The sequence below is a fragment of the Lactuca saligna genome, chromosome 9 (genome assembly GCF_052625555.1).
Source record: "Lactuca saligna cultivar CGN05327 chromosome 9, ASM5262555v1, whole genome shotgun sequence".
Lineage (NCBI taxonomy): Eukaryota > Viridiplantae > Streptophyta > Magnoliopsida > Asterales > Asteraceae > Lactuca > Lactuca saligna.
Window position 1 is genome coordinate 9,675,987 of NC_136425.1, and position 15,150 is coordinate 9,691,136.

The window sequence follows — 15,150 nt, forward strand, 5'->3', positions numbered from 1 at the left end:
AATCTATTCATAGCTACGGACTTCGAGGATGAAGTCTAGTTCAAGTGGGGGAGAGTTGTAACACTTCAAATCAGGTATTTCCTTGAAACCCTCGAAGAATTCTAAATTTAGCATAATAAGTCCCTTAAGTACGTTGGGCGTACTTATGGGTACGCTTAGCGTACTTGGCAAAGATGATCGCGGAGGGGCAGCATGTGCGTTGGGTGTACCAGGAGTATGTTGGGCATACGTGTTGAATTGCCAAAACCCTAATTTATGGACTTGATGACTATTTAAACATTCTTAAGCCTCTTGGACCTAACCCTAAACAGCCTCCACAGCCTTATTTCTCCCTTCTACTCCAGAGAGAGTTGTGAGATCATTTTTGAGCTTAGAAAGTGAATTTGTAGCCATCTTTAGTATCCATTCAAGAAGGAGAAGTTGTCAAGCAAGCTTAGAGTGACCTTGGGCTTCAAGAATATGCATCTAGATCACCTTAAGGATCTTCTAGAGGTATAAATCTTGGATCTTTCCATCTTATTCATTAGATCTAGTTAGGGTTTTCTAGTTTGGTCCCTTTTGTTGGTTTTAGATCTCGTCTTGTGAGTTGAGCAACTTCAGAGGTTGGAAACGTTAGATCTGAGGTCCTTTAGTCCATTTACAACATAAAAATGAAGTCTTGATGGGTGTTGTGACCGCATGCGTGGATTAGGAACCTTAAAAAGGTCTTAATGGGGTTATTGGGAACATATAAGACATGCAAAGGCATAAAGTTGCCAACTTTATGCCTTAGGCCATCTTAATAAGTTTAGATCTGACTTTTGGACGTAAGAGAATCGAGCATTATGCACTTAATGGAGAAAGTGCTTAATTTGTTAGTACGTTGGGCGTAACCTAGCGTACACAGCGCGTAAGGCCCAGAGACTCAGTACGCCGCGTGTACCAGGCTGGTACGCTAAGCGTACGCACAACAGATGGGCTTGGATTTTGTTTTGGGCCTTTGAACTGTTGGGCCAAAATTGGTCGTTGGGCCTGGTTGTATTTTGGGAATGGTGGGCCAGTTTATCTGTTTTGGGCCATTGATGCTTTGGTTGGGCCTTATTGGGCCATGAGTCCCATTAATGATTTATGGACATGGACTTTGGGCCCATTATCAAAGGAAGAATATTTGGGCCTTATGGAGGGACTTGTAGTTTGGGTTCTCCATTGATTGTGTGAAGTTCTAACATTATTATTCAGTACGGGTGGTTACATACTGTCAGGAGAGCAGACTTCGGATTCTTCAGACAAAAGGTGAGTCTTCTCACCATACCAATGGGTCTAAGGCACCAAGGCTAGCCCATTTTATGATAGTTGGTATATTTGTTGTGTAGAGGTGTGTGACATGATTATGTGGTAATATGCGGTAGAGATAGCCTTTATGGGTGACGGTAGAGATAGCCTCTAAGGCTATGGTAGAGATAGATTTTATAGCTAACGGTAGAGATAGCCTTTATGGCTAAGGGTAGAGATAGCTTTTATAGCTAACGGTAGAGATAGCCTTTATGGCTAATGGTAGAGATATCTTTATAGTTAATGTGATATGTGATATGTGGTAGAGATAACTTTATAGCTAAGATGATATGATATGTGGTAGAGGAAGCTTTTATAGTTGATATGATATGTGTTATGTGGCTTGTGGGGGGGGGGGGGGGTATGCTCTGGGGAACTCACTAAGCGTTAGCTTATAGTTTGTGGATTTGTTTTAGGTACATCAGAGCCCAAGGGTAGGGGCAAAGCTTGATGGCGTGGTATGCACTCTCTCACACATTTTTACGGGACACTCTGATGTTTGGAATAAAAGTTGTATTTGACTCGTGTTTTGAAAACAATTAGAATTGGATTTCTTAAATTATGGAAATGTGTTTGATTATTCAAAAATGAATATTTTCTTTGAAAAATTTAGTCATTACAACTATCATTCATCGGTCCCATACATGAGGTAGCTACATTCATATACAAGTGGGGCATGTCTAGAATACCACATTAGTCATTGCTCATCAAAAGTCTCATTTTCCATGCATGATTTGATGAGTAAAATTGATGATTATATAGTCAAAGTTTATTCGTTCCTTTTGCTTTAAAAGGAAAAGCAATATCTTTGGGCCCCTCGGTGATTTAATGTTGACATTATAAGTGGTGGGCCCAGTTAGGACTAAGTTGATGTATTCAATTAGTAGTCTAATGATGTCATCACAAATCGGGAAACCAGGAAATAGAATCTTGGATAATAAGATTGATTTAAATCTATATCTAGTATCTATACGATATCATGAAGAACGAAGGGATAGATGGTCAATTATCTTAGAATTAACGTCTAATTAGAGTCTTGTAGTGTCTTTGGGAAAACATTCTTTATTTATTATTCAGAGTTGTAATTGTAATTGTAGTTAGTGACTTATCCAAGTGGGAGACTATTGGACTAATGTGTTTAGAGTCCTAACTAAATTGGCATAATATTGAAGTATAAAAATAAAATCCTTGTTGGGTTTCCCTCCTAACCAATAAACAGCTTGGATTGATTAGAGGAGAGAGATATATGATTTATTAATATATTATATGATTGATATATTAATTAGAAATAACAGTAATTAATTAAGAGTTAGTTAGAATTAATTCTAAGTTAATTAGAATTAATCTAAGGTACAATGGTTGAGTTATAATTGTTCAATAGTTGAACAACAGAGAGGATCTGGAATCCTCTATAGATGGCCGGTTTTGGGAGCCCTAAATAAGGTTCTAGAAGTCTCTATTTGATAACCACGAAACTAGATAATTATATGATTTAAAATATTAATATTATATGTTCAAATTCAGGGTTTCTAGAGTTTCCAGAAAACTATAAATAGAGCCTTAAACCTTGCAATTTTTAGCTATCTCATTCCTAAGAGGAATTTCGAGAATCTCCCCTCTCTCCTCTCAATCTTCGAGTTTCTTGCGTCTTGGGTGTGAAACATTAAAGACTCTCATAATTTTGGAGCTAGGTTTTCTAAAGAGACAAGAAGACTTTGACTTGCTTGTTGGATCTACAAAATGTATGTATTCTAAACATGAATTTCGAATTCATAGGTTTTAGTTGTGTTCTTCATAAGTATGTTGTTATTAAATGTGAAAAAAACATAGATCCAATTTTAGGTTGCATATACCCTTAAGTGTTTAAGTGAAATTCCGCATGTACATTGTATTGGTAAACTAAGATCCCCAAATAGAACCGACTATCACCAAATAATGATCAAACCTCAATTAAAACCTAAATCCTTCAAGTTTGACCCAAGGTCAAAGTGGTAAAAAGTCAACGATCAACGGGCAACAAAAAATCAAAGGTCAACCAGGTCAATGACCATCGCATCGTGGTGAGTCATTGGCCGCATCTTATACTGTTGAGCTAAAAACTTTTTAATAACAATTTCACTATTATTTATAACATGTAATTCCTATATTAAGATGAGACCTAAAACATTTAATCTTAAAGAGAAATGACAATATCTAATACTGTTAGGCTAAATTTTTTTTAATAATAGTTTTCTATAACATGTAGTCCCTATCTTATGACACAACTATTGTTGGTTTATATTGTCATGTGTTCCCATGCAATAAGATATTTGCTTACTAATAAAGCTTATTAGTATGATACATATTATATGTGTAGATACAAGCCGTAAAGGGAAGGAAGTATCTTAGCTTGTACTTTAAATGTATCATGTAATAATATACCACGAGGGACAGACACTCAATTTTGTCCTAGAAGTGTTAAAAAAATGGTCACAAAGTCCGATAAGTGTAAACTCAAAAACGTCACAAAGTCCGATAAGTGTAAATTCGTCGGTAAAACCATTTATTGACGGATTTTGTGACGAGACTACCTCTGTAAATGAGTATTTTCCTAGTTTTGCAACTCCTAAAATTTTTATGCAATTCCTCTATTTTTTGGTCCTGCTATATGATATCTTGTGGGATGTACGTAAAATATAACATGTATGATAGAACTTGGATATTTCTCTGTTGATACGAAGATCGTGTATGTTGAAGTGTTCGAAATGAAATTTTTGGGATGTACATAAAAATATTATAATTTTAAAAAACAATAAGAAAAGGAAGAGTAAATGCAAACGCACAAGGTTAGTTATATTAAATTAATTCAAATACTTACCGACCTTTGAAATTTAAAAAAGTTTTTCTCCTTTGATTTATAAACATTCTAGTCGACGGTCGGGACAATCTATTCCCCGCTCCAAGCTTTTACGAGCACAATCCAATCCCAAAGGTCTTAATGTCTAATTCATACAGATTTTTTCAATCTCACTCATCGTCGAATCACGGTTTCAACGAAAACGATTTCTGATCCTCCAACAATCGCCTGATTCAATACCAGAGACTCTCCGATGGGTAACGCCGTTCAATTTCCAGCTTATTTAAATATACTATTCCAAATTTGATGCGCGTTATAATGATTAAAAAACGGAATGTTGTTAATTGTCGACAATTTTGAAATTCGAATGCTTATAGCGATGTCAATTGTTTTCTTTTCATCGTGTAATTACAAATTGATCTTGTGTTAAGTCTTCTTCTTAAGCCATAACATGTATGTAACGTTGAATGATGAAATACAGAAGCGTCTTACTTCTGTTTAGATATTTGATCGACTGGAATGATCACATTTCAGGACTAGGTAATTTTTTAATTGATGTCCCATGGGAGGTTTTGTTCCGTTTGTTCCTTTGTAATAATCGTAAGCAATAAGAGTCGGAATTTAAGCAATATGTAAAATAAATAAAGATCATTCTGCCCTAAAACTTGGTATAAATCTGATAATTAATACCAAAACTTATTTACGCTATGATTAAATATTGATCAAGTATGATAGGTTTCAAGTTATGGTGTCATTGATTATATAGAACTCTGGTAACGGTTGAATTGTTTGTAATCACATTTGGTATCTTAAGATGATATGAAAATTCTTCTATTCCAAAGTAGCGAAATGCTTATCATGCTATATTTGTACATTTTGTCCTTCTCAGTGGATGCTGCAGCATGTTGCTCCACCCATCTCATTGATGGAGATGGTAGTTTTAATGCATCAGGACTTGACAAGTTCATGAAGGAAGTAAAACTCGGTGAATGTGGTCTTTCTTATGCGGTTGTCTCTATCATGGGCCCACAAAGTAGCGGTATAGATACCTTTTTTTCAAGCGTAAAAATCACATTAGACAATTCATTTCACTTGATGCAAGTTCCATCTGATGATTTCAGTGATGCTTATGTGTTTGGGACAGGGAAGAGTACACTTCTAAATCATCTATTTCATACCAACTTCAGGGAAATGGATGCATTCAAGGGAAGGCAAGTATCTATTTTGTTCATTACTTCTCTTTTATCTGGCACCAGCATAACAAAAAGACTGCATTGCCCTCCTATCAGGTCTCAAACCACCAAAGGTATTTGGATGGCTCACTGTGCTGGCATTGAACCTTGCACTATTGTAATGGATCTTGAGGGCACTGATGGAAGGGAAAGAGGAGAGGTTGTATTCTGGTTTCTGAATCCTTGTTTTTAATAATTCCAGGTTTATAGTTCCTTTTAGTTGTTCACAGTTTTAAGCTTTTGAATGCAGTTTACTGTTTTATTCACTTTGGTGAAGTGTACCTTTTTCATTGCTTGCAGCTTAGTAAACTTTTGCATGTTTCAGGATGATACTGCGTTTGAAAAACAGAGTGCACTTTTTGCTCTTGCTGTTTCAGACATAGTGCTTATAAACATGTAAATGTTGCAATCTCTCTGACATACAATTTCACAAAGATTTAACAAGTTTTATAATCTATATTGCTTTCCTCTTTAAAAATATGTGTTAGGTGGTGCCATGATATTGGTCGTGAGCATGCTGCAAATAAGCCTCTGCTGAAAACTGTATTCCAGGTATGCCATTTATAGATTTTTCTTTAGTTGTTCTCATCATTGATAACACACAACAATTTAACTTCCTATTTCTCCTTTTCAGGTCATGATGCGGTTATTTAGTCCCCGAAAAACAACTTTAATTTTTGTTATACGTGATAAAACAAGAGTAAGTGTGGTTTATCTATCTATCTTACACACTGCTGTTCTAGAACGTTCAATATATATATATACGAGTTCATTATCTGATAATTCTATTGGTAACATCCTGATGCTTATTGGATCTTTTTTCCTTTTTGTTGTCATTAGACGCCTCTGGAAAATTTAGAGCCTGTCTTAAGAGAAGATATCCAGAAGGTAAACTTTATTAAACTTATTTTTATTTGTACTAATACTCTTTTACCAAAGAATAAAAGTCTAAAATATTCTTGATGATAGATATGGGATTCTGTTCCCAAGCCAGAAGCTCACAAGGAAACACCACTGAGTACATTTTTCAATGTAAGTTACAGAACATATTACTCTTTGTTTACTTTTAACAAAAACTATTTCTCACAAGTGTCTGTATTGTATTTCGTACTGATGACTTGATCAGATTCAAGTTGTTGCTCTTTCTAGTTTTGAAGAGAAGGAAGAACAATTCAAAGAGCAGGTAGAAGAAAAAGTTACTTTTATGTATGATATGTTATGTGGGACACATGACACATGGACACCTTAAATAACATATTATTATTATTTACTTTTTATACATTATGCAAGGTTGCAAATTTGAGGCAAAGATTCTACCATTCTATTGCACCTGGAGGGCTTGCTGGTGATAGGCAGGGAGTTGTTCCTGCTTCAGGTTTTTCCTTTAGTGCAGAACAGATATGGAAAGTTATCAAGGAGAACCGAGACCTTGACCTTCCTGCTCACAAGGTAAATGTAGTTTTCAAAATTAACTCCTTTTGATTAATTTTTTTAACCATATTCTGTGTTTTTACTGTGTGTGATGTCTTTTGATGCTTCTGTAGGTGATGGTGGCTACTGTGCGTTGTGAAGAAATTGCTAATGAGAAATACGCTGCCTTTGTTGCAAACAAGGTTCGTTGTTTTCATGTTTCATTGGTTGATGTTTTCCTTGAGATATTTAAACTAATTGTTTTTAAAATATTACATACAGGAGTGGTGCGAATTAGAGAATACCGTGAAGTCTGAATTGGTGCCGGACTTAGGGAAGAGGCTTAGTGCAATGCTTCAAACTTGTTTTTCAGGGTATGCGCATAAACACTTAGCATATGTTCATGTGTATATACTTGTTTTAAAGAAATGATTATGCACATATGTACTTGTTCTTGTTATTCATGTGCATATAACTAACTGTATATTGAGCATAAATTCAAGCGAATTTGTTGTTTTTATTTCTAGTATAAATTCCTTTTGCAGATATGACGATGAGACTACATTTTTTGAAGAAGGAGTTAGGACTTGTAAGAGAAAGCAAATGGAAGAGAAGCTGTTGCAAGTAATGTTACGCTATATTCAATTGGGATTGTGGTAAAATATAATTTATATGACTTAATTCCCCTCATTACTTGTTTCTTTTTTAGCTTGTTCAACCATCCTACCACTCAACATTGGGACATATAAAATCTCAAACACTTGAAAAATTCAATAAAGCATTTGAAAGCGCTTTGAGTGAAGGACAAGGGTTTGCAGTGGCTGCCCGTGATTGCAAAATATCAACCATGAAGCTATTTGATCATCAGTCTGAAGGTAATAATAACATCTTCATATATATAACTATTATGATAGTAATAAATAATAATTATCAATATGCACATAAAAAAAAAATTGTGTCTTGAATGTATAGGTGCCATCATCAAACAAGCTGACTGTGACACATCTAAAGTAAGGGAAAAGTGTTCAAACGAAATCGATGCACAGATTGCTGATGTTCGTAATACAAAGTTAACCGATCTTTCTACACTATATGAGGTAATAAAGTTTTGATATATACTTTTTTTTATTAGATACTCAAGTTAATTATATGTATTTTTTTGTACAGTCAAAACTAAAGGAAGCATTATATGGACCAGTGGAGGCTCTTCTACAAGCAACTAATGATGACACTTGGCCTGCAATAAGAAAACTTCATAAACGCGAGACTCAAACAGCTGTCACCGAGTGTTCTGCTGCACTTTCTGGCTATGAAATGAAAGAAGACTCCAAAAAAGAATTCCTTTCGAAATTGGAAAATCATGCTAGAGATATAGTTGAAAAGAAAGCCAAAGAAGAAGCTGGCAGAGTTTTATCTCTCATGAAAGAGAGGTACTGACACTGTGCATTTCTACTTTTTATTTGAAACTATATATTTCTACTGTTCGTATAATTAATTATCTTATACAGGTTTGTAAGCATATTTAATCATGATAGCGATCAAATGCCTCGAGTCTGGACTGGAAAGGAAGATATCCGTGCAATTACTAAAACAGCTCGTGCTTCTGTATGAATCTAAATTAATATTAAAAAAATAATAATTTATGGTTGTAGATTTTAACATGTGATATATTATTTCAGTCTTTAAGGTTGCTATCTGTGTTGGCTGTAATTCGTTTGGATGGAGATGCTGATAAAATTGCAGATATACTAGTCCTTACTCTATTGGATCCAACAAAAGTTGCTGTTAAAAGCTCCACAACAAACGATCCATTGGCCTCAAGCGCATGGGAAAAAGTAATGTATTTTTATTCTATTATTAATTAATATGATTATTTTGTTAGATATTTTAATTTGGTGATTTATCTGGTCTTACACCTAGATCCCAGCATCGAGGACATTGATTACTCCTGTTCAGTGCAAATCTTTGTGGTGTCAATTTCAGAGAGAGACAGAGTATACTGTAACTCAAGCTATTTCTTCACAGGCATGTTATTATCTTCCTAATGTTAATATTATCTTCTGGGATTATTTAGCAATTGCATCTTCTGATTTTCGTTTTTCAGGAAGCTAACAAGCGAAGCAGCAACTGGTTACCACCTCCATGGGCTATTGCTGCTTTGTTCGTCCTGGGATTCAATGAATTCATCACTCTTTTGAGGTTCTTTAATTTTTGTATTGTATTTTTTATAAAGTCTCAATATCTGTTCATTTTGATTAATTACCTCAGTACCAACCTTTCTCCTATTTTATTTTCCAGGAACCCGTTGTATCTAGTAATGATTTTCATCAGCTATTTGCTTCTGAAAGCTTTGTGGGTTCAACTAGACATAGGTGCTGAATTCCGACATGGCTTTGTAAGTGTTAATGCCACGATTAATAAAGAATAGGTTGTTCATGTAGTGCCATAGACTTCAATGGGATAAAAATTGCAATCTTCTTCCCTCCGAAAAAGGTGGAAACCAGAGACTCGATGACCTTTCTATGGAAATTTCCGATGATGCGGATGCAAAGGGCATTCGCGAGTCTCATGTCCATTTTGTAGTATCTTTTTGGATGAGACAAATGATATGCAAATTTTGTCCCACGTCACATCAATCTCGTAGTTTATTATTGCATGCCAAACTGCACGTACTAGCATGTGTTATATATGTGATGTTAATTAAGAAAAGAAGTTGCAATTAATATTTGATGGGTTTTGTTTAATCTGGTGTTACCAGCTTACAGGAATTCTGTCGATTTCTACGAAGTTTGTTCCCACCATCTTCAATCTTATGAGAAAACTGTCGGAACAAGGACAAAGGCCCACCGAAAACCGTCCACACAGCTCCTAACTAATATCGAGGACGATGAGTTTCCATATAATAACACTCGCATCGCATTTGATCTGTATAAGCTAGTAATTTAGGTAAACGGAACCTAATTGATGAGGCCCTATGGACATGTCACACGTGGTGAACGTGAATCAGATCCGTACATATTTGTGCGTGCCGATTTAACTGGTCAACTGTGTGAATACGATTCATATTGGGTTTTCAAGCATCCTAGCTACACCCGAACAGTACCATATTCTATTAATTAGGCGATTCTACTTGCTTGCTTTACAAGTTCCTTTTAATGGTTTTCTCTTGTAACAAAGCCATATTTCTTGTGTATTTTAGTGTGTGGAATATGTATCCATCGTGATGCCAAGGTAAATATGTTCTTCCTAAAGACGACCCGATTGTTAAACAAGACAATTGTTTGATCTGTGTTTGACGTTCATGAACCGAGAGTCCGAGACCATATCAGTGTTAATACGAGACAAAAGTTGTAATATTTTGTCTCACGAAAAAAAAAATGGAACATCGATCTCGAAAATTGGTGTTTACACAAAGAAATAAAATATATATATATATATATATATATATATATATATATATATATATATATATATATATATATATATATATATATATATATATATATATAAATCATGATAACCCAAGTATGTCTTTTGAATACTGAAATATGATGTCGATGACTACTGAAAAAGCAATTTTATACATTATTTTATTTTATATATGATTGAAGTTGAAAGTGATAATTTGATCTTATATCCTTACATTTTTTGGTCATTTTAATGATTAGTTCATTAAAACAGTATTGGACTTAACTAGCAGTTGTGAATTCAAATTCTCAATACAACATATGCATATTTCATTTCAATTTAATTAACATGGTAGTGAACAAATTAGAAGATCTAATATGTTATTTTCCTCCAATGTTTTGATTATTTGAGTTTGACACTATGCATTTTGTAAGACACATAATTATAATAAAACCAATAGGACATTATAGTTGCGAGTAACAACACGGTCCTTTTTGCCCTCCTTCCCCAATAAAATATAATTTTCATGATTCATTAATGCCACTGAAATATAACTTGTAACAGAATAAAATGCTAACAGAACATCCATAACTAAAACAAGCAACTCATTTTTCTCTTTTGATATTGCAAAAACAAATAACCCTTTATAAAAGAAGAAAAACATTTTGCCTCTCTTCCAAAAAAAAAAAAGAAGAAAAACATGATCCCTAAGTTAAATGATGGGTTGATTTAAGTACTAATCATTATACAAGTCAACAAAAAGAACAGCAATAATTAAAGCAGCTATGAAAAGCAAAAGAAAAACTTCGCAACTTTTGTTCCTCTGTATGGCTTGAGTTAGTTCCTTGTTACCCATCTCAACATTCTTTGTTGCTTCAACCGCCTATAAATAAATAAATAAATAAATCAGATACTACCAATATAGCATTCTACTTTATGTTGGCATTATTATAGTTAAGGAATTGCAAGTGCATTGATATTATTGTAAATAAATATTGCCTATATTGGCACAAAGAGTAAAGTACAATGCTATTTCTGACATGATCATACAAATACTCTATTTGTTGAGCCTGTAGCAAGACATGTGTTGACATTAGATGATTCAATGCTGACATCTCTACCATCTTTGTTTCAGTGTCACGTGCAGCATCAAGAAAACTTGATAACTCCACCTATAGGGGTAGTATGGTCATTTTGCATAGTTTAACAATACGCACAAATATGGTTACACGTAATTTTGATAAGCACGGGGACTAAATACGTAGTATACAAAAATACCTGAAGAGCACGCATTTCATCATCTAAAACTTGCTGTTGAACTTTCATGGGGGGTTCAGTTGTAATTTCACCTGGGCCCCTCATCTCTGATGAAATTGTTGGTTCAGTTTTTTCAGGTGGGGACCACTTTGGTTTTGGTTTTCTTCTAGGCATAGCTTGATTAATAGCTTCTTGAAAGCGTACACCTCTCAGTTGATCAAATTGTGATGTCAATGAATGTAGATTTTCACTTAAAATCAAAACCTGTAATTCAAATAGATAAATAAATAAATAAATAATCATAATAATCAAGAAAAGTTATACGTACAACTCCATGTTTGTGTGTGATAGTATCAGCATTAGCATCATCACCCCTAGTTCCAGCCCATCCTTTTGCATTTGCTTCTTCATCAGTTATGCTGGTTTTGAGAATGTCAATCTGTTCTTTACAAGCTTTTACAAAAACACTAACCTGTAAAAAAGTCATGTATTTTAAAACTTGAGTAAATTACATATTGGTCCCTGGGTTTAGCTGAAATTTTCAATTTTGGTCCCAAAAAGCTCACTTTTGCAAAAGCAGTCCTTATTTTGAAGTTTCCTAAAGATTTTGGTTCGTGTGTGTCTAAGTTAACGAACTAGTTGTTAACCTTTTAAGAATGACCATTGTGCCCTTGGATTAAAGATATTTTTTATAGCCTTACTTCGTGTTCAATGCTGTCTCTTTCCTCTTCTGTGGTACGATGAGGATCGACATAATCCTTTCTATGCTTTATCAAGAACTGTTCTAGAATCCCAATGCCTTGTAGCTGAAAAATGAAGAAAATAAGAATTTTTTAATATTTAGGATAATTATACAAGAAACAAATATGTTTGTATATGGTAGTAAAGATTTGTGTACTATTCTTAATGTAGCTTTGGTAAAATGTGATCTTTCACTAGGTTTGTGCATGATGAAAGATGCCATTAGAGCTGCCCTTTTGGCCTGTTGATAGTAATTACACTTACACATCAGAAAATCATTAGAGGAAATAATGGTGAAATAGGATAAAGATTGGTCAAACATGGTGAATACAACAATTAATGAGAACAAACCTCCTTAAATCCCAAAGATAAAGCTCCCATGTTGACAACATCTTTGAAGTCTTCAGTTCGGTCCTTGATCTTAGCCATGCCTCAACATCCACTAGAACTCACCTTTTACAAACAAAAAAATAAAAATAAAATAAAATAAATCTTCATATAAAAGGAATAGTGTTGAAACTTAAAAATAAAGTACCAAGTTTTTCGAGGGTCACAGATAATACAAAACAACAATGCAATATTGATGTCATGTTTATATTTGACAAGTATGCTCCATTCTTGAGGTATCTAATTATATAAATTATGAATTATGACCAAAGAATTTCACTGTTTTATTAAGAGATCAACTTTTTGCTCATAATTAATTGCAGAAGAAGTTACTATGCAATCTCTTTATTGACTTGAACACAATGCAATCTCTTTCTACTACATATATGATGTTGACTTTAGGAACATGTTCAAACCCAAAAAATAAAAGCACAACATTCATAACTGCAGAAGTTAATTGCAAGCACAAGTTTAGGGACACTAGAAAAGGATGCAATGTACATAATGATCTAGCACATGTACAACTGTGTATACAGCAAGCAAAAGCAACCATGCCAGTTCTTTTCCCCACAAAAAGGTCCAAACGTCACCAATCTTAACGATCATGGCTTCTTTGACCTTTCATTCAACCTATATACAGAGCCCAAAGCTCAGCAGAACTTGTCAGAAAATACGATTTCATTAACAAAATTTACAACTCCAGAAAGCACCGAAAAGCTAGAAACAAGAAAGAGAAGAATAATGCAATCAACTATTTCACACTGCAAAAATCAACCTATTGTTACTTCTCCTGGTAACTTTAGGAGCATTTACTCTCGGTGGAAGACACGAAGCATAAGGGGAAAACGAAGAAAGATAATGTAGGGGTATGGATGGTCTTTTATGGCATCCTTTGATCCAAAAAAAAAAGGCAAATTATATGGTAAGTTTGCCAAGATGGAAAGAGAATCACTTACAAGCAATTCCCGATTACCTTGATTGCTGATGTGGGGAAAGAACGGGACGGAACCGGTGGCTGTGGGGAAAGAAGAGGACAGCAACGATGGCTGCGGGGAAAGAGGACGGTGGCGCCGTTGACGGGGAAGGAAGGAATAGGGTGGTGCTGGAGGCTGGTGTTGGGAGGCGAGGGAGGTGGGTGGAAATTGGGGTCCAGTGAATGGTTTATGTACGAATGATTAAGAGGCTAATGTTGTGTTTAGCTATGAAACAATTTTGATTTTTTTTTTCTTTTCAATTTTTATTGGAAAATTTAGAAAAGTTATTTATTTTTTATTTTCAGTTTTAGGAAAATTAGAAAACGTGTTTATATGTATATTTTTCTATCGGTTTTTATTTTTAAAAGACGATAGTGATGGTATGATAGGGGTGGGGGTGATGACAGTGGTGGTGGTGATGGCGGCGGCGATGGTTATACGGGTGATGGGATAGTGGTGATGATGATAGAGATGGTAGGTCGATGGTTATGGTAGTGATGTTAGGTGGGTGGGTATGTGTGTGTTTGTGTGTGTGTGAATGTGTGTGATGGGGGGGGGGGGGGGGGGGGTGTTTTGTGAGTAGGGGGTATGTATATGTGTATTTGTAGAGTGAGGGTGAGTGTGGGTGTGTGTTTGTAGGGGTAGGTATGTGTGTGTTTGTGGGTGTGTATGTATGTAGGGGGTTAGGCGGGCTTGGGAGTTAGTGTGTGTCGGTAGGTAAGAGTGTGGTAGGTTGGTAGTGTTAAAATGAGAGTATGTAGGAGGTAGATGGGGTGAGAGTGGATGTGTGTTTATATTTTAGAAAAAATTTGGAAATAAAAAATGTGGAAAACAATGATTATCAGTTTTCAAAAAAATTTCAACGTCTTTGTAATTTTAAAAAACGGAAAATTTTCATTTTTTGTGAAACTTTTAAAAGAATATACGAACAAAACGCATTTAATTTTTTTTTTTTCGGAAAACGATATATTTTCCCGCAACTAAACGCATCATAAAATTTCCCCTCTCAACGATTAAGAGACAAATTAGAAAATATTACATAAATGGTCCTTGAAATTTACCAAAGGTCACAATGCTAATGTCATAAAAAACCTTAAGTCTGGCAGAAAATATCGGTTTTTCTTCGACAGATTTTTTGTGCGTTTATGCTGCAAACTCGTCATTTTTTTGTCGGTTTTGTCATTTTTACCTGTAATAGTAGGTTTTCAGGTTATCATAAATTATTTTTTGCGAAAAAAACCCTTAAGTATACAAATATTTTACAAAAAAGACCCTTTAAGATTATAAACGTATACAAATATATATTCAAATTTTGATAAAACTAAATCGTTTTTAAAAATTTAATTGTCAAAAGTTTATATCAATAATATAAGTTTTATTATACTTATATTATAAAACCAAAATAGAAACATATTTTTAGCTTTACTTACAGTAAATTTTATATTTGTTTGATATAAACTTTTTTTATTTAAATCTTAAAAAAGTTACATAGTTTTATCAAAATTTGAATATATTCCTTAATTAATACTTAAAATTTTCAAAAGCAAATTAAAAAACGTCTGTTAGCTAATAATTAAATATGTTAAACTAGTTA

General features: G+C 34.3%; 2 protein-coding genes across 8 annotated transcripts; one reads left to right on the forward strand and one right to left on the reverse strand.

The window, feature by feature from the left end:
• Window positions 1–4,214: 4,214 nt before the first annotated feature.
• On the forward strand, window positions 4,215–10,066 carry LOC145017927 (protein ROOT HAIR DEFECTIVE 3-like). Of its 2 annotated transcripts, XM_078975871.1 has the most exons (23): window positions 4,215–4,404; window positions 5,037–5,186; window positions 5,292–5,358; window positions 5,437–5,539; window positions 5,705–5,775; window positions 5,868–5,931; window positions 6,014–6,079; window positions 6,220–6,267; window positions 6,349–6,411; window positions 6,506–6,562; window positions 6,670–6,828; window positions 6,924–6,992; window positions 7,072–7,163; window positions 7,335–7,413; window positions 7,499–7,664; window positions 7,762–7,886; window positions 7,957–8,219; window positions 8,298–8,394; window positions 8,469–8,624; window positions 8,710–8,818; window positions 8,898–8,988; window positions 9,088–9,184; window positions 9,548–10,066. In XM_078975871.1, exons 1-23 carry the CDS (start codon window positions 4,401–4,403, stop codon window positions 9,659–9,661), a joined length of 2,310 nt encoding a protein of 769 aa, XP_078831997.1. In that variant the 5' UTR covers window positions 4,215–4,400; the 3' UTR covers window positions 9,662–10,066. The 2 variants fall into 2 exon arrangements, with proteins under 2 accessions (XP_078831997.1, XP_078831998.1); XM_078975872.1 differs by lacking the exon at window positions 4,215–4,404 and having other exon boundaries at window positions 5,081–5,186; window positions 5,269–5,358.
• Window positions 10,067–10,887: 821 nt separating this feature from the next.
• LOC145014295 (syntaxin-81-like) lies at window positions 10,888–13,739 on the reverse strand. 6 transcript variants are annotated; one of them, XM_078972676.1, is made up of 8 exons: window positions 13,556–13,739; window positions 12,547–12,648; window positions 12,353–12,436; window positions 12,156–12,260; window positions 11,783–11,926; window positions 11,476–11,718; window positions 11,223–11,369; window positions 10,888–11,080 (listed from the first exon to the last, which is right to left on the reverse strand). In XM_078972676.1, exons 2-8 carry the CDS (start codon window positions 12,622–12,624, stop codon window positions 10,934–10,936), a joined length of 948 nt encoding a protein of 315 aa, XP_078828802.1. In that variant the 5' UTR covers window positions 12,625–12,648; window positions 13,556–13,739; the 3' UTR covers window positions 10,888–10,933. The 6 variants fall into 6 exon arrangements, with proteins under 6 accessions (XP_078828802.1, XP_078828805.1, XP_078828804.1 ...); XM_078972679.1 differs by having other exon boundaries at window positions 11,248–11,369; window positions 13,539–13,739; XM_078972678.1 differs by having other exon boundaries at window positions 11,238–11,369; window positions 13,539–13,739.
• Window positions 13,740–15,150: the final 1,411 nt, after the last annotated feature.

Coding starts and splice junctions, on each gene's coding strand:
- LOC145017927 (XM_078975871.1), top strand. Junction 5,932..6,013: donor TGCTGAAAACTGTATTCCAG/GTATGCCATTTA, acceptor TCTCCTTTTCAG/GTCATGATGCGGTTATTTAG. Junction 6,412..6,505: donor CACTGAGTACATTTTTCAAT/GTAAGTTACAGA, acceptor TGACTTGATCAG/ATTCAAGTTGTTGCTCTTTC.
- LOC145014295 (XM_078972676.1), bottom strand. CDS start 12,624: ATGGCTAAGATCAAGGACCGAACTGAAGACTTCAAAGATGTTGTCAAC. Junction 11,719..11,782: donor TCACACACAAACATGGAGTT/GTACGTATAACT, acceptor TTTGAATTACAG/GTTTTGATTTTAAGTGAAAA. Junction 11,081..11,222: donor ATCATGTCAGAAATAGCATT/GTACTTTACTCT, acceptor ATTTATTTATAG/GCGGTTGAAGCAACAAAGAA.